This window comes from Danio rerio, chromosome 25 (genome assembly GCF_049306965.1).
Source record: "Danio rerio strain Tuebingen ecotype United States chromosome 25, GRCz12tu, whole genome shotgun sequence".
Taxonomy (NCBI): domain Eukaryota; kingdom Metazoa; phylum Chordata; class Actinopteri; order Cypriniformes; family Danionidae; genus Danio; species Danio rerio.
The window spans coordinates 5155209-5182500 of record NC_133200.1 but is presented as its reverse complement, the minus strand read 5'-3'; the positions used below and the strand labels follow the sequence as shown (position 1 = coordinate 5182500).

The 27292-nt window shown below is 36.6% G+C and overlaps 2 protein-coding genes across 20 annotated transcripts in view; both read left to right on the top strand.

Moving 5' to 3' along the window:
* Positions 1-25715, top strand: part of pidd1 (p53-induced death domain protein 1) — a 42423-nt gene extending 16708 nt beyond the window's left edge. For 3 of the 13 annotated variants that reach the window (XR_012400066.1, XR_011008730.2, XR_012400065.1), the window contains exons 3-17: positions 674-1087; positions 2017-2175; positions 2305-2356; positions 3773-3974; positions 4533-4682; positions 6109-6282; positions 6713-6860; positions 8833-8968; positions 9090-9240; positions 14598-14721; positions 14799-14914; positions 15142-15191; positions 15258-15365; positions 17378-17556; positions 22204-25715. Coding sequence is in view for 5 of the 13 variants with exons in the window: in XM_073942516.1 (XP_073798617.1) it covers positions 674-1087; positions 2017-2175; positions 2305-2356; positions 3773-3974; positions 4533-4682; positions 6109-6282; positions 6713-6860; positions 8833-8968; positions 9090-9240; positions 14598-14721; positions 14799-14914; positions 15258-15365; positions 17324-17556; positions 22204-22438 (2402 nt within the window). In the remaining 8 variants the exon portion in view is untranslated. Of the gene's footprint in view, positions 1-673; positions 1088-2016; positions 2176-2304; positions 2357-3772; positions 3975-4532; positions 4683-6108; positions 6283-6712; positions 6861-8832; positions 8969-9089; positions 9241-14581; positions 14722-14798; positions 14915-15141; positions 15192-15257; positions 15366-17323; positions 17557-22203 lie in introns of all 13 variants that reach the window. The other 10 variants (XM_073942518.1, XM_021470600.3, XM_073942519.1 and 7 more) reach the window with 6 other exon arrangements.
* A 780-nt stretch (positions 25716-26495) lies between these two features.
* Positions 26496-27292, top strand: part of slc25a22a (solute carrier family 25 member 22a) — a 46094-nt gene continuing 45297 nt past the window's right edge. For all 7 annotated transcript variants that reach the window (XR_012400127.1, XR_012400129.1, XR_012400128.1 and 4 more), the window contains exon 1: positions 26496-26575. The gene's annotated coding sequence lies outside the window, so the exon portion shown is untranslated. The remainder of the gene's footprint in view (positions 26576-27292) is intronic.

Here is a 27292-nt window from a genome sequence, read left to right as displayed (position 1 = left end):
CGATCCATCCATCTGTCGGTCCGTCTGTCTATCTGTCTGTCGGTCCTTGTATCTATCCATAAATGAATGTCCAAGCCATCCCTCCATCCATCCATCTATACGTCTGTTTGTCCATCCATCCATCCATCCATCTATCCATCCATCCATCCATCCATCCAATTATCCGTCTGTCCGTTCGTCTGTCTGTCCATCCTTCTATCCTTTTACCTATACATCCTTCCATCAATAAATGTCAAACTCATCCATCCATCCATCCATACGTCTGTCCATTGATCCATCCATCTATCGATCCATCCATCCATCTATCTGTCCATCCTTCTATCCTTCTATCCATCCATCCATCCATACGTCTATCCATCCATCTATCTATGTTTATCTATCTATGTTTATCTATCCATCCATCCATCCATCCATCCATCCATCCATCCATCCATCCATCCATCCATCCATCCATCCATCCATCCATCCATCCATCCATCCATCCATCCATCCATCCATCCATCCATCCACCTCCCTCCCTCCCTCCCTCCCTCAATTTTTGTCTGTCCAATCCAAAACGTCTGTAACAAATAGCCAATAATTTGAGAAATCTGTAAACATAAATCTATTGATCTGTCCATCCATCCATCCATCTTCGTGTATTAAATCATGTCTCTCTCTGTTATATCTGCAGGTTGTCGTTTTCATGATCCTCAGGGCGATCCTCTGCCCGGTCTCCTCTCCTCTCTGCCAGACTCTGTCTCTTCTCTGTCTCTCCTCGTCCACCTCGATCTCTCCTTTAATCGTTTCTCTTCTCTTCCTTCATGTCTTCTGTCTTTCTCTCATCTCTCTGAGCTCCTGCTGTGCCACAACAATCTGACGACTCTACCGGAGGGCATTGGAGCTCTGGCATCCCTGCGGCGGGTGAGTCTGCTTGGGAACCGTCTAGTGGATCTGCCCCAGGATCTGGGCCTCCTCTGCGGGCTGGAGGAGCTGGACGTGTCCTTTAACCTGCTGGAGAAACTTCCAGATGAACTGGGCCAACTGCAGAACTTACAGCGGCTGGAGCTGTCAAATAACAAATTAAGAGCTCTGCCGGAGACGCTGGGTGAGAAACAGATGAACACTTTTTTGGCTGACTTGCTAAACATGAACATAAGGTTGACTCGAATTGTTTATTTGTATGTATTATATAAGAACTGGGCTGTTTTAATGGGTTGGATATGGACATATATCCAAACATAAACAAATTTGGACAAACCCAACATTGAGTTAAAACAATCCAGCATTTTTTAGAGTGTAATACATACATACAGAATTGTATTAAATAATAAATATACATAAACACACATAAATAGATGAAACTCACAAAAAAATGCTGGGTTGTTTTTTTTTAAAGATATTTATTAGGATTTTAATAAATATTAGGATACTTTTGTGGCAAGATGAAAATGTAAAAATTTATTTTATTTAATATATTTTTTATAATTCATATAATAATTCAAAAAAATTATAATAATTATAGTATAGTTTTTTTTAAATATTATATAATAAATAAGTCATTTTAAATGTAACTATATTTGTAACTTAATATGTTTAAATAATTGGATAATAAAACATTTATATTACATAAATAAATGTAAATATAACTATATGGGAATTTTATTCAGATAAAAAGATAAATAAATTACATTAAATTAAATTAAATAAATAATAAATGTATTTGGTGGTAATTTTTTAATCATATTTAATAAGCTAATATTTCATGTAATAGAAAACAAACTAGATGAAAGACCAATAAATAGAATAAACTATAAAAAATAATAAAGACTATTAGAATAATTTGTTTACCAGGTTGTATTATGCAACTCTAGCATAATCTAAGTATCTAAGATTCTTTATATATTTATATAGATTTTTTAAAAAGATTTATTCTTTAAATCTGGACTTTGGAAAAACAGAAGAGAAATAGCCCAGAAAGAGATATGAAAATCTTTTGCATTTTGTAATTTGCATTGGTTGAATTGTGTCCGTCAGGGTCTCTGCGCTCTCTGAGGCAGCTGCTAATCCAGAGTAATGATCTGAGGAGTGTTCCTGACTGTTTACACTCACTTCCGATGCTTGACAAGCTGGATGTGAGGAACAACCCGCTGGGGCGCCCGCCAACACCACCTCTGCTTGCCCAACTCACCCCAGGTTAGAGCCTATATTATGTTGCTTTTAATATGATAATATATTCATGAAACAAATCGGATTAGAGGATGTTTTTTGATTGGTGTTTGGGTTGCTGGATGAAATCACACTGACTTTTTTTTTTACATATAGTTGTGGAAGATTCTGAAATCCCAGAGCTACATCTTAGATTCAATCAACACAGGTGAGCCTACATGTTACATTACATAGACAGCAGAGGGCTCCAGACTAACATTTGACCACTCGCTTTTATTAATTCAACAGACTGTCATCAGTTATCAGCCAACGACACAGTTCAGATGTTGTATTGTCAGTTTTTTTGTTCCTTGTTCCTCACCTGAGTAAATCTCTTTTTTTTCAGTTTCATTCAGTTTCTAATGACACTATCACATATTTTTCAAGAAAACAGCTGCTTTAGAACTTCAAATGATCAACAACCTTAGTTTTATATGTCTTAACAATAAAAATGAAAAAAAAAAAATCAACTCAGGTGAGGATCGAACACGGTTCTTTGGGCATAGTAACCCAACGTGCTGACCACTGGACCACAATGGCACTGCAATGCTAGTGTGGCCGGAATAATACTTATAATTACCCTGCAGGATACATTCTGCTCATGGGGCTGCGAGACAATAAATAAGCAGAGCGGAGCTGCGGCAAAATAATGGATAAAAAGAGTGAGGATATGGTCAAATAAATAAATAAATTTTAAAAATTGCGACTGCTGCTTTCTCCGTTCGCCATGCTGGAGAGGAACAGTCTGCGCAAAAGAAGCGCAGAGTTGGTTTTATTGAATACAGCTCTCATCTGATTGGCTGAAAGGTACGAGTAGCCCTGACTCTGGCAGGAAAGTCTCAAAAATACACACACACGTATCCAGGGGGAGTCGTACGTGAAAGAGGATTAGCACATTCTCATTCAGGATGAACTCACAAGTTTTAAACATTCTAAACTTTTTGTACACTCTTATACATTTGCAAATGGTGTTTTGCATTTGTGAAATGTATTTTATGAAAATGTATTTTTATTTTGTGCACGTGAAATTTTTTTGTGAATATAAATAAATATTTTACGCACGTGAATTTGGTTTTATGCACGTGAATTTGGCTACGCATGTGTACATCGTGTCTTTTGCGTGAATTTCTTTTGAGACTTATCTGATTCTATAACCATCATGCTGTCTCATTCACACACATACATACGCGTGCTTGCTCGCTCGGGAGTCGGGAGCGATATTGTTGGACTGCCCACTCCCGTCCAAAATTAAACCAGTTACCGACCACTCCCGCACTTTACTTGGAAATTTATTCCCACACCGCAGAAACCTGGTCAGGTCCCGCGGCTCTAGTCACAGCTCTTTTTTAAACCAAACTAATAAATGGACTGTGTGACATACAAGACAAATAAGTAGCACTGTTATGTTAAATTTTTCTTGCATTCGGGAATGCTTTTCATATGCAAGAGAATGTCATCGTTTATTAGTTCGGCAACATTGTAGTGCCGTGACCTAGCAAAATTTAGTCACGCTTGCAGGGAGTCTGGAGCGCTGTAGTATGCAGTGTACATTCAGTTATGCTGGATTCATCGTAACTCTTCTCAGTTTTCAAGTGTCTCCTGCTGGCTGTCACGTGTTTCTTCCTGGAGGGGCGGAGCTCTTGTTTCCAAGGCAATGTGTAGGTGTGGTCACTCAGCTTCAGTGGGCAGAGAAGAGGCCGGACAGGAAGTGGGTGTGGCTAGAGGAGCATGATGTGCTGTTAAGTCGCCAGCTGGAGCTCCGCCCACACGGAGCCACATTTCAGAAGGTTATTGCTTTTGTTTTTATTAATATAAATATATATGTTAAGAAATATTACTATGGTATAAATATAAATTATTTATTATCTAAAATAATAAGGAAATATTATCATAAAAAATTAAGAGTAAAATATTTACAAAGCTCAGTTTAATATTGTTTATCATAATTAATTAATATACATATTACTTACACAATTATATTATTATTAAATAAATATTGTAGTTAATCATTTATGAAAATTATAAATTAAAAAGTATGCATTTATAATTATAGTTAATGAACACCATTTATTACATAATTGTAATTTTAGTGTAGTAGTTTAGTCATAAGGTTTATGTTTTATAAACCATAAACAAAATAATTAATAAATATAAATGAATATACGCCGTAAAATATACAGTTAACTAATAATATAAAATATATGTAATAACTGAAATTATCTTGTTTTAATGATTTTAAATGATATTCATTTCAAAAAGAATAATTGTAATTAATAAACTTATTGAGCAATAAAAATAATAAATTTGAATACGTTTTTGTGTGTTTCCCCCTGTCACTCTTTTAGCTGGTTGGGGTGTGTATTCCGTATCGTAAAACACGGAAAGGTGACGTGGTGGTTCGCAGGTTTGATGGTCAGTCTTGGACGACACTGACCACCATGACCAGAAGAGGAAGTGACAAACACAGCTGCAGGCCTGGAGGACGTCCTGCACGGGTCAGCCAATCAGATCAATCACAGACAAACAACATATTTCATATTGCTGCTTCTAGAATGCCTGATATTATCAGATATCAGCTATATGACAAAATGACCCAAAATATTGGCTTATTCTATATCATCAGTGGCCCAAATTTCCAAAATAATTTAAAATATCGGCTTATCAGATATCAGCTATTGGCCAAAATAATTTAAAATATCGGCCTATCAGATATCAGCTATTGGCCAAAATGGCTTAGAATTTCGGCTTATCAGATACTGTCATTGGTCAAAATTGCTTAAAATATCAGCTTATCAGCTATTGGCCAAAATAATTTAAAACATGGGCTTATCAGAAATCAGCTATTGGCCAAAATAATTTAAAATATCGGCTTATCAGATATCAGCTATTGGCCAAAATAATTTAAAATATCGGCTTATCAGATATCAGCTATTGGCCAAAATAATTTAAAATATCGGCTTATCAGATATCAGCCATAGCCCAAAATAATTTAAAATATCGGCCTATCAGATATCAGCTATTGGCCAAAATGGCTTAGAATTTCGGCTTATCAGATACTGTCATTGGTCAAAATTGCTTAAAATATCAGCTTATCAGCTATTGGCCAAAATAATTTAAAACATGGGCTTATCAGAAATCAGCTATTGGCCAAAATAATTTAAAATATCGGCTTATCAGATATCAGCTATTGGCCAAAATAATTTAAAATATCGGCTTATCAGATATCAGCTATTGGCCAAAATAATTTAAAATATCGGCTTATCAGATATCAGCCATAGCCCAAAATAATTTAAAATATCGGCTTATCAGATATCAGCTATTGGCCAAAATAATTTAAAATATCGGCTTATCAGATATCAGCTATTGGCCAAAAGGGCTTAAAATATCGGCTTATCAGATATCAGCCATGGGCCAAAATAATTTAAAATATCGGCTTATCAGATATCAGCTATTGGCCAAAATGGCTTAGAATTTCGGCTTATCAGCTACTGTCATTGGTCAAAATTGCTTAAAATAGCAGCTTATCAGATATCAGCTATTGGCTAAAAGGGCTTAAAATATCAGCTTATCGGATATCAGCTATTAGCCAAAATAATTTAAAATATCAGCTTATCAGATATCGTAATTAGCCACAATGGCTTAAAATTTTGGTTTATCAGATATTACCGAATATCATCATTGGCGAAAATTTTTAAAAAAAATATTGGCTTATTGGATATTGTCATTGCCCAAAATGGCTTAAAATATCGGCATATTAGATATTGTCGTTGGCCAAAATTAGTTTTAAAATATAGGCTTATTGAATATCTACTATTGGCCACAAAGGCCTAAAATATCAGGTTATCATATATATCGGCATCGCTAGTACTCTCAATCCTTTAACATCACCCTGACACATGAATGTTATGATGTGTGTTGTAGCTGGCCTGCTGTAGTGTGTCTCAGTTCTCCTGGTTTGTGGCCGTGTGTTGTCCATTCCTGGACAGTTGCAGTGTGTCTCCAGAGGGGGCGCTGCTTGTCTCTCAATGCGACCCGGGGATCAAACTCAGTTTCCCTCCAAACTGTACAGCGGAGACGCGCACCGTCACACTGCAGGTCTGTACAATAATACAGAATTCTGAATTACATGATTCAATATTTGTGCTTATAGTCCTATTTTTAATACGAGAAATTATAAATAATATTATTATATTAATAATTAATGAACCAGAGTGAATATTATTTAAAAATAATAATATTAATTATAGTTTCCCATATTATACTGATACTGTACTTTTGTTATTTATACTATAAGGTATAGTTAATATAGTTAACAACTAAGTTGATTAATAAAATCTCATTAATAAAACATTTAAACAATACAGTTATGGTTTTTGTTTTAGATAACAATAGTAATCCGAGTGATGCTAAGAATTGAAAAATAAAATAGTAATAATTGTTTGCTAGCAGCTACTGTTCCAATCTCGAATCTTTCAGCTTTTGTTAAGTTAACTTGATCCATTTGTGTGTGTGTTTTCTCCCTCAGGTTCTGCAGGTGGCTCTGTCTGAGGTGCAGGATCTGACTGGAGACCCTCATGCCAGTGCTGGTCCACTGCTGCGTCTCTCTCAAACTCCCAGCATGCACTTCCTTCAGCCAATCAGAGTGCAGGTTCCTCTCCCACCTGGAGTGACTGGTACTGCATCACATTCCCTCCAGTCTGATCTCATTAGAGTCTGAGAGATTTACATTCACACACATTAGAGCCTGAACATGTTCTAGACATTAATGCTGGTAATCATTGAGGAATGTGTGCAATGAGCTGATTATATACAGTCTTCATCTTCAACACTGGATTTGCTGTTTTAGTGTTGCAAACCCTTTTGTCAAACTGGTAAAATGGCAAACTGTTTTTTTTATTCGTCATTAAATGATCAGTTTTTTTTTTCTAATGCACGAATTCCCAAACAGCTGAAATTTGTAGATATAAAACTAAAGTGGATGCAATGTGAAACAGTAGAATCTCTGTTCATATTGCATTCACACTGTTTGCTAAATATTTAATAAATGTATGTATATCAGGGATGTGATTATTCCATATAAATAGGCATTTCAGTATTTTCCCAGCTCAGTGGGTTGACCCCTGTAATTTGAGAGGGTGGGGTAGGGGTCTCAGTGAAGTTCAATGTTATCAAAGCAGACAACCTGGTTGTTTGCTCTTTCATTGTTCATCATTGTGCATAAGAAGGAGCAGTAACTGCTTAATTCTGGATGTCATTCAGAAATGCAATTGTACACCTGCTAGGCTACTATGTATACAGGGTGGGCCATATATATGGATACACGTTAATAAAATGGGAATGGTTGGTGATATTAATGTCCTGTTTGTGGCACATTAGTATATGTGAAGGCTTAAACTTTTCAAGATGGGTGGTGACCATGGTGGCCATTTTGAAGTCGGCCATCTTGGATCCAACTTTTGTTTTTTTTAATAGGAAGAGTGTCATGTGACACATCAAACTTATTGGGAATTTCACAAAACAAACAATAGTGTTTGACGTAACTTTCTTATATGAGTTATTTACAAGTTTCTGACCACTTATAAAATGTGTTCAGTGTACTGGCCATTGTGTTGGATTGTCAATGCAACCCTCTTCTCGCACTCTTCACACACTGATAGCAACACCGCAGGAGAAATGCCAGCACAGGCTTCCAGTATCCGTAGTTTCAGGTGCTGCACATCTTATATCTTCACACCATAGACAATTGCCTTCAGATGACTATAAAGATAAAAGACCAAGGGGGTCAGATCGGGAGAACTTGGGGGCCATTCAACTGGCCCACGACGACCAATCCACTTTTCAGGAAACTGTTCATCTATGAAGGCTTGGACCTGACACCCATGATGTGGTGGTGCACCATCTTGCAGAAAAAACTCAGGGAACGTGCCAGCTTCAGTGCATAAAGAGGGAAACACATCATCATGTAGCAATTTCAATTATCCAGTGGCCTTGAGGTTTCCATTGATGAAGAATGGCCCCACTATCTTTGTTGTCTATGGTGTGAAGATACAAGATGTGCAGCACCTGAAACTACAGATACTATATATATATATATATATATATATATATATATATATATATATATATATATATATATATATATATATATATATATATATATATTACAGTTTTAAATATATTTAACTTTTTAAAATTGTAACAGAATTCTTCACTTTCAAACATTTAGTCTTGAATCTGTCTTTTATTTTTACAAAATTTATAGTTTATAGTTTAATGCTATAGTATAAAATTCAAGTATACTGTTGTGCTGTATATATATTTATACTGGCATTTAAAAAATAAATAAATAAAGTAAACGTAATAATTAATATTAAAATTTTTGAATGATAGAAAATCACCGAACATTTGTTTGGTGGAAAACTGCTATGTTTACATACTGCTAAACTATTGTACTGTGTAAAGTACTACTGCTTACTGTAGATGAAAGTTTTAGGTTCACACATTTATATATATATATATATATATATATATATATATATATATATATATATATATATATATATATGTGTGTGTGTGTGTGTGTGTGTGTGTGTGTGTGTGTGTGTGTGTGTGTGTGTGTGTGTGTGTGTGTGTGTGTGTGTTCAGGACACATGGTGGACCTGTCCCGTCTGCACCTGATGCACGGCGACCCCACGGCCCACACCTGGACAGACGTCACCGCTCAAGTGTCCCTGTACGTCACACACATCTACGCCGTCTTCTTCATCACACACTTCTCATGGTGAGCGACTGCAAACACACACTTACACACACACACACACAATCAAGTGTGAACCCATATAGTCTGACATATGTGTGTTTGTTTGTGTATGTATGATATATATGTGTGTGTGTGTGTTCAGGTACTGGTTGTGGTACACCACTCACAGGTGTGTTAGCGGAGTGGTCAGAAAGATGTATCACCGATTGAAACAGTTTCGGGTTCGATTCCTGGCGCTACAGAGGAAAAACGACCCAGAGCAGATTCTGCTGCAGTGCCTGCCATCTGACAAGGTGTGTGAGAGAGAAAACAGCCATCATTCTCAATTAGGGTGTGATATAGACAAAAAATGAGGTCCCACTTTATACTGATCCCAGCTGTAAGAGCAACAAATAATAACTTGACTTCTAGTTGATCATTTGGAAAAGTGGCAGAAGGTGGATTTTTCTGATGAATCATCTGTTGAGCTGCATCCCAATCATCACAAATACTGCAGAAGACCTACTGGAACCCACATGGACCCAAGATTCTCACAGAAATTAGTCAAGTTTGGTGAAGGAAAAATCATGGTTACATTCAGTATATGGGCATGTGAGAGATCTGTAAAGTAGGTCAAGGTAGAGGTCTGCATTCCCGCGGGACCCGACCAGATTTCTGCGGCGCGGGAATAAATTTCCGAATAAATCGCGGGATCGGTCGGTAACGGGTTTAATTTGGGATGGGAGCAGGCTGTCTAGCAATATCGCGGATATTGCTATGCGAATGAGAGAGAGAGAGCTTTGCCTGTGTGTGCGCTTGGTGCTTGTGTGTGTGTATGTTAGTGCGCGCGCGAAAGAGAGAGAGAGAGAGAAAGGGAGAGAGAGAGAGAGAGCGCGGCGGCCTTAAGCGAGATGTGCGCTGCTGCCAGGAGCTGGCGCCACAGTATTTATATACCTTTATATAAAACCTTTTGGTATTACATTGGTACTTGATACATGGTATTACAAGTCTTTGAGTTGATATAACAGCAAACGCCTGTGTGTCTGCTTGGTGCTTGTGTGTGTGTTAGTGCGCGCGCATATGAGAAAGAGAGAGCTTTGTCTGTGTGTGTGTGTGCCTGGTGCTGTGTGTGTGTGTGTGTTTATACAGACAGCTTGGCTGTCTGGACTCTGTATAGCTGGGTGATTTTCGGTTTTGTTCTCCCCCCGGTTTTGTTCTCCCGCGCAGATCTCTAGGTCAAGGTGCTCCAGGATTGGCCTGCCCAGTCACCATATATGAACATTATTGAGCATGTCTGGGGTAAGATGGAGGAAGAGGCATTGAAGATGAATCCAAAGGATCTTAATGAACTCTGGGAGTCCTGCAAGAACGCTTTCTTTGCCATTCCAGATGACTTTATTAATCAGTGATTTGAGTCATGTCAGAGATGAATGGATGCAGTCCTCCAAGCTCACGATGGAGTCAGACACAATATTCATTCTGTCTCCACTGCAGCGTGACTTTATATTCTATACTGGACATTATATCTGTCCTAGAGGCCTTTGCCTTTCATATAAGCCACTTCTGATACTAAGTGATCAACTAGAAGTCAAATTATTATTTGTTGTTCCTAAAACTTGGATAGGCAACAAGACTTTTGTCAGGTAGTGTAGATTAAGAACATTTTTATATCATAAAAACATAGAATGTACATCTTGTGTTCATATAGTATTGCAGAACTCTTCTGATGCTCTTGAAATGGGATAGGGGTAGGGTTAGAGACAGGTCCAGGTAGGTTTAAGGTTGGGTTAAGGTAAGGGATGGGTAATTCTTAATGTAATTACAGGAATCAATTACAGATGTGGCTGGAAGGGCATCCGCTGCGTAAAAACTTGCTGGATAAGTTAGCAGTTCATTCCGCTGTGGCGACCCCGGATTAATAAAGGGACTAAGCCGACAAGAAAATGAATAAATGAATGAATTACAGATGTAATTACAAACAGATAGTATTTTACATATTAGTCCAATATAAAAACATGTATGTACATAGTTTGTGTATTGTACTAAATAATTGATTAATTAATTAGTAAATGAGGTCACTTAATATAAAGCAGGACTAAAGTGGATACTGCTATATTTATGGCGATTTTTCAATAACAATCTGTGTCTTGGGCTTGTCACGGATTAAAAAAACATATGACACTGAAATGACCAGTAGGTGGCAACAAATCCCTGCCCTAATGAGTGATTCATTGAGTTACTCATTTAAGAAAAAATAGTTTAAAACAGCTGATTTGATTAGAAACTAAGGCTGCGTCCGAAACCGCCTACTACTCAGTAGGTGCTGCATTTGAATTTAAACGTACTACTCGGCCGTTAGAAAAGTGCGTTCTGTACAATATGAATGTGAAAAGCATGAATAGAATTCGGACGTACTACATCCGCCATTTTGTCATGGTCACGTGACCTACCTGCGTCAGTTGCGTCAATCACTTCCATTCATGAATTCTCTCGCGGGGCATTATGGGATAGCGCAGTGTGCATGGGATGCGCACTCCAGAATCTCGCCAGAAGTAGTAAGTCATCCGGGTACTTCTCGCCTACTGATTTTCGAATTCTATGAATTCTGACATACTACTCGGCTCGCATACTGATTTTAGCGTACTATATAGTATGGAAGTATGTAGTTTCGGACGCAGCCTAAGGCCGCACTTACACTGCACTGTTTCAGTGACTCAATTCTGATTTGTTTCTCCCATGTGCCTCAGATCAGATATGGCTTATGTACGTGTAAGCAGGAACAAATCACATGGATACCGATTTACTTAAATCAGATTCAGGCCTTGTTCACATGTTGAAATTTATCCGATATGAATTGGATCTGTGTTCTTGTGTCTGCAGTGTAAGCAGGTAGATCAGATTTTCACCTGTCAATGCGAGTCGCGCGTCATTAAAAACCATAGAGAATGACGCCAAGTCAGACACTTTCATTTCAGAACAGACTTCAGCAGAGTCCAAAACCTTAAATCTCATACACGAGGACTGAAACAGCTTTTATATTGTCATATAGCACAGGTGTTACAGGCATGTTAACGAGAGCGAGAGAGCGCAATGTCCGCCACGTAACCAATATAAACTAATATAAACCTAGCGCATACATCACATGCATAAATCACGACATGGACATTACATTAAGATGCCTAAAGGTTTAAAAAAGCCTTTACATCAAAAGAAGATGGACAAATGAGAACCTTTCTGTCATGAACTATAGTAAAACAGCTTGTCAAAAGCTGTGACCAGATTACATACAGGAGTAGAGAAAAGAGCACTCTTTAATTATCAGCTGTTAGCTGTTAGCTCTTTTTTCCTGGTCTTTGCGCCTTTGCCGTGTGCTGTGTAAATGCAGACAATCGGATATGAGTCACTTTTAAAAGATGAAGTAAGCAGCTCATCAAAAAAATCCAATACAGTCACAAAATCACAATTGACCATCAAGATCTGCAGTGTAAATGCAGCCTAAAGAAGTTATGGGCTGTATCTGAATAGACACTGTATAATAGTGCAAGTGAAAAGTGCCGCACACAATATCTCTGCTGCCATATCGATAAATGATTGTATTCTATGCAATGATATTATTAAAAAATGACTACATAAATTAAGTGAAGTTTAATTTTAAACTAATTTCGAGAGGAGCATGTGCTCATGATTGACCCAGCTGGTTTACATTAGCTGATTATGATCCTCCAATCAAAGGATCCCAAATCACTATATATATCCTCATTTCCTTTCTACAACTATCTTCGTTTGGAAGAAACCGCCCTCCTCCCCTTCTTCCTCCTTTATCCAGAATGGGTGGCACGGTGGCCCAGTGACTAGCACTGTTGCCTCACAGCAAGAATACCAATGGTGTTGGGTCCTCGCTAAGCCATCTGGTATTTCTGTGTGGAGTTTGCAAGTGCTTCCTGTGCCCGCGTGGGTTTCCCCCGGGTTCCCCGGTTTCCTCCCACCATCCAAATGTGCTTTATATTATAGATAAGTCAAGCCTAAACCTTTTTTATAACAGGGCTCGAAATTAACTTTTTTACTTGGTAGCACCGGTGCTCCCAACTTCAAATATTTAGGAGCACCAAAAAAATTTTAGGAGCACCAGAAAAAATTTAGGAGCACCCACCAAAAATGAATGAGCACCGCTGCAAATAGTTTTTTAAGGGATTTTTTGTATTTTAAAACAACATTAATAGGACTGACAAAAACCAGAAACAACTATCTAACTAATGCTGCGAAGACATTGATATTTGTGTGCAATAATTCCAAAATGAATGTCTAATAATTAGGCCATAGAATATTAATGATGATAAAAAATGACAATAATAGTAACAATGAATTCCATTTCTCATTATGATACTGCCTTGAATGTGCATGAATGTAGGTTATCTGCTATAAAAAGTCTGTTACTTTATGAAAAATAATTGTATAGTTTGCATCAAACAAAAATGAAGCATTGCAGTAAGAAATATTGATTTTGTACTGCTGTTTTTATATGCATGTCAGTTTAATAAATAATATTTCTGCTACAAAACAAACAAAAGATTATAATAAATCATTCAATTCAATGATGAAAGCTGCAAAGCAGTCATCAGTAAATAAATATAAAAATAATATACACCTCAAAAAAGAATAGACAAAAGAAAGAAAGTCTCACTTCTATCACTCTTTAAAAGTTATGGTTTCAGTTTGTGTCAATTTAAAGGTTCAGTCTGAGATGATCTTCATTTTTCTGTGTTAGTGGAAAGCTGGCGTGTCATGATCGCTCTCATCTGCGCCTCAACTTTAGGGGTTTGCAAACCTGTGTGCTTTAAGTTTTTACTCTTCAGCCGTTTGCATTTCCCGTGGTCATAAAAGCTCCTTCCCTGTCATCTGACAGCGGAAAACCTTGAGTGAATGACAGCTAATATGAACCAATATAGCGGCAGGGAAGAGCGATTCAGCACGTTTTTACAAAAAAATCTAAACAGGTCGCACCACAACCATTATCAGCAGTCGCACTAATGCGCCCAAATATATTATGAGGTCGCATAGATTAATTTTCGGGCGCATATGCGACCAAAATGGTCGCAATTTCGAGCCCTGTATAATGTCTTACTCTCAGGAAGTTCGCCTTGGCCTCAGCAGCGGGGGAGTTTGAGATAGACCTGAGCTCAATCTCCACTCGCCCTGCATAAGGGGGGGAGCCCTGCGCTCGAGGATCCCTTGAGCTCAGGGCTCTCTCCCGGGACAGCATGCCAAACAAGCCATGTATAAATCATGAGCTAAGTGTGAACTCTTGAACTTCATTTTGTTCAACTGTCGTACTCTTTCAGAAAAATGCCACTCTTCTTTGTGCTCCTACTGCATCAGGGGTGGCCAACCCTGTTCCTGGAGAGCCACCTTCCTGCAGATTTCAGTTGCAACCCATATCAAACACATCTGCCTGTAATTATCACATAGTGTTCAGGTCCTAATTAATTGGTTCAGGTGTGTTTTATATGGGTAGCCTCTGAAATCGGCAGAAAGGGGGCTCTCCAGGAACAGGGCTGGCCACCACTACATCGTATCTTATAATAAACACAAAGACATACAGGGTTTTTTGCATTCATCATTTGAAATTTGAACTACAGGCTCATTTTAACTGCACAGGCTATACTGTGTTCAGGCTGAAAGCCGGCTGGAGTCTCTGGCGGATCAGTATGAAGGCCCTCAGCCGTCTGAGCTGTGTGTCCTGCTGGAGGGAGAGCAGTTTTTCGCTGGCTTTGAGAGAGGCATTGACATCAACTCAGGTGGGCAGATCGAATAGAGCACCGGTAGAAGCAAACAAGAAACATGTGAACATTAATCTGAATGACTGTGTCCTCAGACCGTCCAGACTGTAAAGATGGCAGACTCTCGTTCACCTTTTACTCTCACCTGAAGAACATTAAAGAGGTCTACGTGTGCGCGACCCACCCGGTCCAGACCACTGTTAGAGGACAGGTGAGACTGATTTGTCTTCTGTGTTTAAAGGTAGTTTACCCAAAAATGAAGATGTTCTGATTATTTACTCTCCCTGATGTGGTTCTAAAGCTTTACAAGTTTCTTTATCCTGTTGAAGAGAAAACAAGATGTTTTGAAAAATGTTCCATTGTAGGAAAAACAAATACTATGGAAGTCAATGGTTACAGGTTTCCAACATTCTTCAAAATATCTTTGGTGTTCAACAGGATAAAGAAACCAGCAAAGAGTGAGCAAATGACAGCATTTCCATTTTTAGGTGAGCAGTCCCTTTAATATTTAATCAATTCTGATCAATTTGATTAACGAGACCTTTGTACTGCAGGTGTCTTTTTACCGGGGTGAAGTGCCTAGTGATCTTCCAGAGGAAGTGGCCAGAAAAAGAAAAGGTCACGATGACCAGTGGATGGCGACACTTCCTCTGCGGATTCCTGTAAGCTCCAAATCTTAAAGGGAGAGTTCACACAGAAACTAACATTCTAACTGCGTCCCACTTGTGCACTATTCTACGCCATTTTGTAGTATAAAAAGTGTAAGTAGTGTTCACACTGAAAACTCTAAAAATAATAAGTGCACTTTAATTACCCGGATGATGCACTCATTCAGCCGGTAAAGTGAAGTGTGTAATGATGGACACTTCACGCACTCAACAACCGCAGGTTTGCTCGTGTAGCGGAAGGGGCGGAGCTATCGACCGCACATGTTGGATAACTTTATTTATTTTAGATTGTAAAAGCAAAATTCTCCTACGAGAGTGATTATAGCGCCTCCCGATGGTGAACGCGGTTATTCTCATGGCAGGTATTATTTGATATTTATTTCACTGATTTGGCGACCGTCAAACACCATCTGGGAAACGGTTTGAATTTCCGCTAAGTAAAAAAACATTACTGCTCCAATTGGGATGACACTACATACATATACTATCCCGTTGAGTGTGTAAGTGCATAAGTACATAATGCATAGTGTATAGTGTGCCATTTGGGACGCAGCTTATGTCATCATTTATTCACACTTCATTTGTTTCAAACCTTCATGAGTTTCTTTCTTCTGTTCAACACAGAAGATATTTTGAAGAATGTTTTTCAAAATTTTTAGTAATGTACAAATTTAATATGTAATATACACTCACTGGCCACTTTATTAGGTACACCTTACTGGTACAGAGTTGGACCTACTATTGCATTCAGAACTGCTTTAATCCTTCATGGCAACAAGGTACTGGAAATATTCCTCAGAGATTTTGCTCCATATTGACATGATAGCATCACGCAGTTGCTGAAGATTTGTTGGCTGCACATCCATGATCCACATCCCAAAAGGGCTCTATTGGATTGAGAATGGTGACTGTGGAGGCCATTTGAGTACAGTGAACTCGTTGACATGGGAGTGTTATCCTGCAGGAAGTAGCCATCAGAAAATGAGTACACTGTGGTCATAAAGGGATGGACATGGTCAGCAACAATACTCAGGTAGACAATGGCGTTGACATGATGCTTAATTGGTGCTAATGGGCCCAAAGTGTGGCAAAAAAATATCCCCCACACCATTACACACAACTACCAGCCTGAACTGTTGATACAAGGCAGTATGAATCCATGCTTTCATGTTGTTGATGCCAAATTCTGACCCTACCACCCGAATGTCGCAGCAGAAATGGAGACTCATCAGAGCAGGCAACGTTTCTCCAATCTTCTCTTGTTCAGTTTTGCTGAGCCTGTGTGAATTGTAGCCTCAGTTTCCTGTTCTTAGCTGACAGAAGCGACACCCGGTGTGGTCTTCTGCTGCTGTAGCCCATCTGCCTCAAGGTTGGATGTGTTGTGTGTTCAGAGATGCTCTTCTGCAGACCTCAGTTGTAACGAGTGCTTATTTGAGTTACTGTTGCCTTTTTATCAGCTGGAACCAGTCTGGCCATTCTCCTCTGCCCTCTGGGCAATGCATTTGCGTCCTCAGAACTTCCGCTCACTGGATATTTTCTCTTTTTCTGACTATTCTCTGTAAACCCTAGAGATGGTTGTGTGTGAAAATCCTTGTATATCTGCAGTTTCTGAAATACTCAGACCAGCCCTTCTGGCACACAACCATGCCGTGTTCAAAGTCTCTTAAATCACCTTTCCTCCCCATTCTGATGCTCGATTTGAACTGCAGCAGATCGTCTTGATCATGTCTACTTGCCTAATTGCATTGAGCTGCTGCCGTGTGATTGGCTGATTAGAAATTTGCGTTAACGAGCAGTTAGACAGGTGTACCTAATAAAGTGGCCGGTGACTGTATATGTAACCATTTTTTCACAAAGTCTTTATTTTATTAATTTAATTGTTTAAATAAAATACTTTACAGTGTGTGTATGTGTGTGTGTGTGTGTGTGTGTGTGTGTGTGTGTGTGTGCAGATTAATATGCATATGATAAAATGGTCAACTCATCTGGAATCATTTGTAAAACAGAAGTCAGAGATTGACGGGAGCATCTCAGGTGAGCTGAATCTGGGCGACCCAGAAAGCGGATACCTGACCCAGACCAACCTGCTGTCCATCTCCTTGCGCATCAACCAGGAGTGGCAAAACATCGGCATCAACCTGGGCATGAGCTACGAGCAGCTGGAGCGCATCCGCCACCAGCACAGGTGAGGGAGCGCCAGCAGAGGGCGCTGAGATCACTACAGTCCCCATTAAAGTACACATGGACTCAAGACGAAACATGTTGATTTGGTTAGCTCACATTGCACATAGTGGTTAACAATTCATCCGTGCATGTCATTACGAAAAAATAATAGTAATCTAAAATTGAAATCTGAAAATGCACTTCCTGTTTGTTTTCAGTTAAATTCTTACATTAGGTCTGTCTGAGGTAAAGTCTAGATTGTATACGCGGCCAGCCGGAAGTGCGATATGCACATCAATATATCAGCATTTTTAATGACACTGTATAATAATAATTAATATTTTTACAGTACTGTGACGGTTGGGTTTAGGGTTGGGGTGGGGGTAGGCATTAAAAAATACAATTAATAGGGTAGTTTAATAGATAACATAAATAATACTCGGTACGACTACTGTTTCTACAGTGCTGTGAAGAGTAGACGTTAATAAAATACAATAAATGGGAAATTTAATAAATAATATAAATAATTCTCGTTAACTTCTGGCCTTAACCATATTCGATTTAGCAACAACCTCTGTCTGAGGTATTGGGCGGGGCTAACATACTTAACCACGCCCCTCCAGCTGTCAGTTTTGGCAACAAACAGAAGTGGTGAGGAGGAGGAGTCTGTTAGGTTGTATTAACATTCCGAAAACCTATTTCCTATCTTTCTGAATGAAATGCCTACCTTACTACATCCAATCAGCTCGCAGTAGAAAAAACAAGCCACACCCACTGCTTTGTCATTTAATATTTCATTTCTCAAGGAACTTGGTCAAAAATGCAAATTAAATGTTAATCAAAGGCGGCAACACCAAGGCTCCAAAAATACAAATTTATTAAACTAAAAAGGCTGACACAAAGCGTGTAACGTTTCGAGCCACACGGCTCTTGAAGAGCTGTGTGGCTCGAAATGTTACACGCTTTGTGTCAGCATTTTTAACAAGCAAAATGAAGCACATAGTATGTTATTAAATATATATACTACTATTAAATAAAATAATACAGTGTATGATTTGTGAAACTATTGATATTTAATTTTTGGGGGAATGTAATACATATTTTTTGCATTAAATAAAATAATGCAGTATATGATTAGTAAAATATTACTGATATATACATTTTTAAAATGTAAATTAAATATAGTAATAATAAATCAAATAAAGCAGTATATAATTATTCAAATATTACTGATAAATGCATTTTTATGTCATTAAATATTATTATTAATAAATAAAATAAAGCAGTATATGATTAGTAAAATTTTACTGATATATGCACTTAATAATGTGATTCAATATTTTCATTATTATTATAATTAATAAATAAATTAATGCAGTATATGATAAGGAAATTATTGATCAAAGATTTTATATTGTAATAAATTAAATATTATTATTAAATCAAATAACGAAGTATAAGATTAGTAAAATATTATTGATATGATTTTTTTGAAAATGTGAATTGAATATTATTATTTATAAATAAAATAATGCAGTATATGATTAGTGAAATATTACTGATATATGCATTTAATAATGTGATTAAATATTTTTATTATTACTATTATTAATAAATAAATGAATGCAGTATATGATTAGTGAAATATTACTGATATATGCATTTAATAATGTGATTAAATATTTTCATTATTATTATTATTATTAATAAATAAATTAATGCAGTATATGATAAGTGAAATTATTGATCAAAGATTTTTTATGTAATAAATTAAATATTAATATTAAATCAAATAACGCAGTATATAATTAGTAAAACATTATTGATATATGATTTTTTTTTAAGTCTGATGAAGAGCCGTGTGGCTCGAAACGTTACACGCTTTGTGTCAGCCTTTTTAATTTAATAAATTTGTATTTTTGGAGCGTTGGTGCTGCTGCCATTGATTAACATTTAATTTGTACTTTTTGCGTTTTTTTGGCTGAGCACCCAGTTAAGAGGGATGTGCGTGCTTTTCTACAGTTTTTTCAAGGAACTTCGTCACAATACAAAATCAAAGAAGTTAATTTGAACTTTAAAGAGAGATTTCTGCCAAAAATGAACAATTATTCATCATATACTCACCCTTTCCTTATTTAAGAGTGGCTTGAGTTTCTATTTTCTATCAAACACAAAAGTAGATATTCTGAAGAATGTTGGAAACCGGTCACCATTGACTTCCATAGTATTTTTTGTTTCTTCTATGGAAGTCAATGGTTACAGGTTTTCAACATTCTTCAAAATATCTCCTTTTGTGTTTAACAGAAAAAAGAAACTCAAACAAGTCTGGAATTACTTAAAGGTACATAAATGGTGAGTAAATATTAATTTTGGGGTGAACTATCCCTTTAAACGACACATTTACTACAAATTTTACACACTCCTGATCTCTGGATCCACTTAATAATCCTCACAATTGTTAAAACACTGTAATTAATTGCAAAATGCAATGAATTAACAGAATTTAGGAACATATTTGTGGATTTAATTTGAGCTTTTAGCAGGACATAAATGACAAGATTACACAGGCGACATGCTTACATGTGTTGTTTAGATTATTTACCATGTCGCTAATGTAGTCAAATGTGCTACGAGCGGGCAGGCTAGCTACAGTATGTGCTAAGCCATGCTAGCGTTATGAGAAATCATGCATAGAAATATGATAGGAACATCCTGTATGTTAACACTGAGGTCAAACATTACCAAAATGGTAAATTACATTAGTGGTGTTGCTATAAATATGCTAGCAATACATTTTAGTTACTTTATAACAATACATTGTTGTTTCAGGATTAAAGTTTGTCTACAACGTTTACTATCTAGTGACTAAACAATTACTAAATCGAGTCTAGGAATTATTACCAAGCCAGTTAATACTGCCTCATTAATATTCATGAGCTGTTTAGGATCATTTACAGAAATACGTTTTTGTTAATGGATTGGTTTGTATAGTCTTGTTTGCGCTGATGTAAATGTACTCATAATGACTCTGGGGAATGCATTGAAGAGAGAGAGAGAGAAAGTGAGTGTGTGTGTTGTTTGATGAAGGAAAGAATGAAGGAGAATTGTGTATGTTTGTGTTTATCGCTCAGCCATCTGGGACTCTGCAGGAAACTCCACACACTCACGCATGCATGCACGCACACACACACGTGTAATTTTTTGATGTCCGTTTTGAAATGTTGCAATCGATAAAATCAAATTCAGATAAATTTGGTCTTTTAAGGTTTTTTCTTATGCTGTTCCCATTATACTCTATGGTTATAGTGAAAATTATGATAATTACAGTTTTAAAAATTATATATAAATAAATAACTCATCATATGCTGATTATTTTATTATTAATAATAATAATATTTAATTTATTGCATTTCAAAAAATCTCATCCGTAATATTTCACTGATCATATACTGCATTATTATATTATTAATGATAATATTTAATTTATTGCATTTCAAATGATGTCATATATCAGTATTTCACTAATCATATACTGCATTATTTTATTTATTAATTATAATAATATTTAACATATTTAATCACATTATTAAATGCATATATCAGTAATATTTCACTAATCATATACTGCATTATTTTATTTATTAATTATAATAATATTTAACATATTTAATCACATTATTAAATGCATAAATCAGTAATATTTCACTAATCATATACTGCATTATTTTATTTATTAATAATAATATTCAAATCACATTTTCAAAAAAAATCATCAATAATATTTTACTAATCATATATTGCGTTATTTGATTTTATAATAATTTTTATTTATTACATAAAAAAATCTTTGATCAATAATTTCACTTATCATATACTGCATTAATTTATTTATTAATAATAATAATATTGAAAATATTTAATTACATTATTAAATGCATATATCAGTAATATTTCACTAATCATATACTGCATTATTTTATTTATTAATAATAATATTCAATTCACATTTTCAAAAAAAAACATCAATAATATTTTACTAATCTTATACTGCTAATTTAATTTAATAATAATATTTAATTTATTACAATATAAAATCTTTATTCAATAATTCCCTTATCATATACTGCATTAATTTATTTATTAATAATAATAATAATGAAAATATTTAATCACATTATTAAGTGCATATATCAGTAATATTTCACTAAGCATATACTGCATTATTTTATTTATTAATAATAATATTTATTGACATAAACATGCATTTATCATTAATATTTCAATAATCATATACTGCTTTATTTTATTTATTATTACTATAATTAATTTACATTTAAAAAAATGTGTATATCATTAATATTTTACTAATCATATACTGTGTTATTTTATTTAATGCTAAAAATATGTATTACATTCCCCAAAAAATTAAATATCAATAGTTTCACAAATCATACACAGTATTATTTTATTTAATAGTAGTATATTTATTTAATAACATATTATGTGCTTCATTTTGCTTGTTTTGGTCCTCCATACCTTTTTTATTTACTTAACTAATATTGTTTAGTTTGGCGAGTGAGATCGTATTCACTAATTAACTAACAAATGTAAAATATAATTATTAACAAAAAATTAAAAAGTCATTTCCCTATTTTCCTTTTTTTGTCAGGGATAACTTCGGGGCGCAGGTACTGGCGATGCTCTTTCATTGGGCTAGAGGGCAGCAGGGGACGGGGCCTGGGGCGGTGCAGCGGCTAATGACAGCGCTGGTGGACAGCGGTAGGCGGGACTTGGCAGAGGAAGTAGAGGACATAGTGACTCTGGGGAAGAGGAAGTATGAAGAATCACTAAAGAGAGTCGGGCTGGAGACACCGGTTACATCTACAGAGCCTCAGTCCAGCTGAGACACACACACAACATACTGTGCATTCATTGAGACTGTCTGTCTGAATGAATGAGGTCTTCAGACGCCTCTCAATAAGTCCAGCAGGTGTGTTTTATTCATTGTGGGACATGTAGGATTTTCACACTGTGCCAAATGAGCCATGAATGTTTCTTACATTGGTTTTAATGTTTAAATTATCAAAATAATTTATGTGGATGAATCTTGTGCAGCCTTGCAAAAAAGGTAATATTTTACACCTAAAAACTAAATATGTACACACATATGTTGGGTTTGGTGGTTAATGAGGACTCTCCATACTCTCCATGGCTTGAATGGAGAAACCACCTTAATAAGAGTACGACTCAGTCATACCCAAGTAATTATACTATTTTGTGTCCTTGTAAACTACATTAGTGCACATCTAAATCAAACTAAATATACACACAAACACACTTATGTTGGGTTTGGTTGTTTATGAGGACACTCCATACATTATAATGTATTTTATACTGTAAAAAAACACTTATTTTATGACCGTAACCCATCACTACCTCTAAACCCAACCCTCACAAGAAACATGGCCAAGTTTGAATGTCAAAAAACAAACAGTTAAGCATCATTTGTATCTGTTTAACATTACAAGGACATGGCTTGAATGGAGAAAACACCTTAATAAGAGTATGACTCAGTCATACATAAGTAATTATACTATGCTGTGTCCTTGTAAACTACATTAGTGCACATCTAAATCAAACTAAATATACACACAAACACCCATATGTTGGGTTAGGTGGTTTATGAGGACTCTCCATAGGCATAATGTACTTTGTACTTTAAAAAACACTTATTTTATGCCCTTAACCCACCCCTACCCCTAAACCCACATGGAAACATGGGCAATTTTGAATGTCAAAAAACCCTGGTGAGCATGACTTTTAAGCATTTAACATGGCTTGATTAGAGGACATGGCTTGATTAGAGAAACCTAAACCTAAATCAAACTAAATATACACTCAAACACTGATATGTTGGGTTTAGTGGTTTATGAGGACTCTTCATAGGCATAATGTGATTTATACTGTAAAACACACTTATTTTATGAACTTAAACCACCCTTACCCCCAAACCCAACCCTCACAAGAAACATGACCAAGTTTGAATGTAAAAAAAACCCTGTTAAAGAGAATTATTTATTGATGTACCCATTGTATGTTAATAACATCTACCCCAACCCTACATCCAACACTGACAGTAACGTAAAAACAGTAACTATACCAAGTATTATTATTATTTATGAGGACTCTCCATAGGTGTAATGTGATTTATACTGTAAAAACTCTTATTTTATGACTTTATCCAACTCCTACCCCTAAACCCAAACCTCACAGGAAACATGGCCAAGTTTGAATGTCATAAAACCCTGGTAAGCATGACTTTTAAGCATTTAACATTACAAGGACATGACTTGATTAGAGAAACCACCTTAATAGAGTACAACTCAGTCATGCCCAACTAATTTGACAATTTTGTGTCCTTGTAAACTACATTAGTGCACATCTAAATGAAACTAAATATACTCACAAACACAGATATGTTTGGTTTAGTGGTTTATGATGACTCTTCATAGGCATAATGTGATTTATACTGTAAAACACACTTATTTTATGCCCTTAACCCACCCCTATCCCTAAACCCAACCCTAACAAGAAACATGGCCAAGTTTGAATGTGAAAAACCCCTGTTAAAGAGAATTATTTATTGATGTACCCATTGTATGTTAATAACATCTACCCCAACCCTACATCCAACACTGACAGTAACGTAAAAACAGTAACTATACCAAGTATTATTATTATTTATGAGGACTCTCCATAGGCGTAATGTGATTTATACTGTAAAACACACTTATTTTATGACCTTATCCAACTCCTACCCCTAAACCCAAACCTCACAGGAAACATGGGCAAGTTTGAATGTCAAAAAACCCTGGTAAGCATGACTTTTAAGCATTTAACATTACAAGGACATGGCTTGATTAGAGAAACCACCTTAATAGAGAACAACTCAGTCATGCCTAACTAATTTTACGATTTTGTGTCCTTGTAAACTACATTAGTGCACATCTAAATGAAACTAAATATACTCACAAACACAGATATGTAAGGTTTGGTGGTTTATGAGGACTCTTCCTAGGCGTAATGTGTATTTTACTGTAAAACACACTTATTTTATGCCCTTAACCCACCCCTACCCCTAAACCCAACCCTAACAAGAAACATGACCAAGTTTGAATGTCAAAAAAAACTCTGTTAAGCATGACTTTTAAGTATTTAACATTACAAAGACATGGCTTGAATGTAGAAACCACCTTAATAAATACAACTCAGTCATACCTAAGTAATTATACTATTTTGTGTTTTCTTAAATTAGTACTACATTAGTACACAACTAAATCAAAATGTATCATAAATATACACACAAAGACATATATGTTGGGTTTGGTGGTTTATGAGGACTCTCTAAACGTAATGTACTTTGTACAGTAAAAAAAACACTTATTTTATGACTTTAACCCACCCCTACCCCTAAACCCAACCCCCCATAGGAAACATGGCCAGGTTTGAATGTAAAAAACAAACAGTTGATCATGATTCTAAGCGTTTAACATTACAAGGACATGGCTTGAATGGAGAAACCATGTTAATAGAGTATGACTCAATCATATTTAAGTAATTATACTATTTTGTGTCCTCGTAAACTACATTAGTGCACACACACAACATTGAAAAATAATCAAGAGATCGCTTTTTACATTTTTTTTTCTGGATTAGGTTTGGGTTTAAGTAGAATGATAATATATAGCTTATTCTTTTAAAGTCAGATGATGTTTATTCAACATTTAAATCAAATATTGTTATTAAGAGACCCCCCCCCCCCCAGAAAATAACAGTGAAATTACAATGTTTTTATTTGAATTGTATCAAAAATTGATTTCGTAACGCTAACGAAATGAAAACATTCATGTTGTGTCAGTGGTTTACAACATTTTTCTAGATATCTTCTTTTGTGTACAACAGAAGAAACTCAAGCTAGTAAAAAGTAAATGACAGAATTGTCATTTTTAGGTGAACTGTCCCTTTAACGAATGCACAAATCCTGAGGGACGTAACGCTCGACTACTCTTTTCTATTTATTATTTATTTTGTTGCGGTTTGACCAGGACGTGTTCACATCCCTGCCAGCACAGCACAATGAAACTCTGCACGATCCAAAATCAATTAAATTATTAAATCAGTGACGTTGATTCTGTTTGCTTTATTTTACCAAACATCATAACAAGTGTAGCATTTTCCTCAATCCTAAATGCTCTCCAGCATCATCATCTGCGTTTGATGGTTGTTGCTGGAAGAGATGCATTTGTGGCCGGAATTAAAGAGAATTATTTGTTGAATTACCCCATGTATTTTATTAACGTCTACCCCAACCCTATCTCCAACACTCACAGTAATGTAAAAACAGTAATTATAGCAAGCATTATTCATATTATTTATTAAATTACCCATTATATTGTATTGTATTAACGTCTATCCCTACTCCAATACTAAATCCACCCCTCACACTAATGTGAAAATAATAATTATTGTTGTAGCCTCGCAGAAGCTATATTGATTTTAGTATCCACAGCTGTGTCCTATGGAGCTTAAAATATGACAAAGCAATCTGAGTTTGACTTGTGTTCATTTGAATGATTGACAGTTGTCCTATTTTAAGCTCCATAGTCTCCCATCTAAACGTTACCCTGTTTGATATTTATACATAGTCCCCTGCTTTGTAGCTGTGTGTATCTCAAGGTCACTCTTGCGTCACGTGGATGACGTCGGCACGCGCTTTTCCACCTTTGCTTAAACAGCAGTTAAAAAAAGCTGAGAGCGCCGTAACGGACACTCGCCAGCAGGTGGCGACCAAAACGCTCCGGTTGGTTCTCCGGTCCTCCTCCTCCGCCGCGTCGTGCGGTTTCTCCTCCCTCACTCTCCTCCAAACACACACGAACGCGAGTAACACCGGCAGCTTGAACTAATATCACGCTGTCACTGCAGGACGAACATCATATGAAGCCATAATAACACGGAATACCGGGACAAAACCGCAGAATCCGGTAAGTTGCGTGGCTCTGTCACGCTCCTCTTTTCTTCATTCCTGTCACACAATAATAGTCATATTCGTGTTTTATGAGGTAAAGAATTGCAGGTAGAGGCGTTATGTATGATTTATAACCGTCTGGCGCTTTAAAGATAACGTTAAATCATGAGAGCAGTGGTGACTGGAATAACGGTTCATATGATTTGATGCTGCGGTTTGCTTCCCGTTATGTGGTGAAACACGACTCCGTGACGCAAGAAGGCGTCTAAAATCCAACGTGACGGGTCAAACGTTACGCTAAAACGCGAGTCTCTGACAGCGTCGTTATTCCTGACGGCGGCATTCTTGTTCGCGTTCGCCGCGCGCGCACATCTGTTTTTCATCATACAGCGGTGCGCGCTTCATCTGGGCGTTTTTCTGCATTCGCTGGATTTGATCCCCCCGGGATTAACCGGCCCCACGGAGGCGGTTTTGCGTGGAATCAGCCCTACAGGCGTTCAAGAGCGGCTGTATCTCTCTGTGCGGATCACCAGCAACATCAGGGCGCTGCGGCGCGCGCGTTCTCGCTCCGCCGTGCGCGCTCTTGAGGTTTAAACGGGATTCTCTGCAGCAGAATTATGTCATCAGACGCTATCAGCGACCTCGTTCGCGTATTTCTCTGTATATTTGGGCAGTGGTGAAATAATCGCGTCCTTGGACTAGACACAAACGACCTTTACAAAAGTGATTCAGT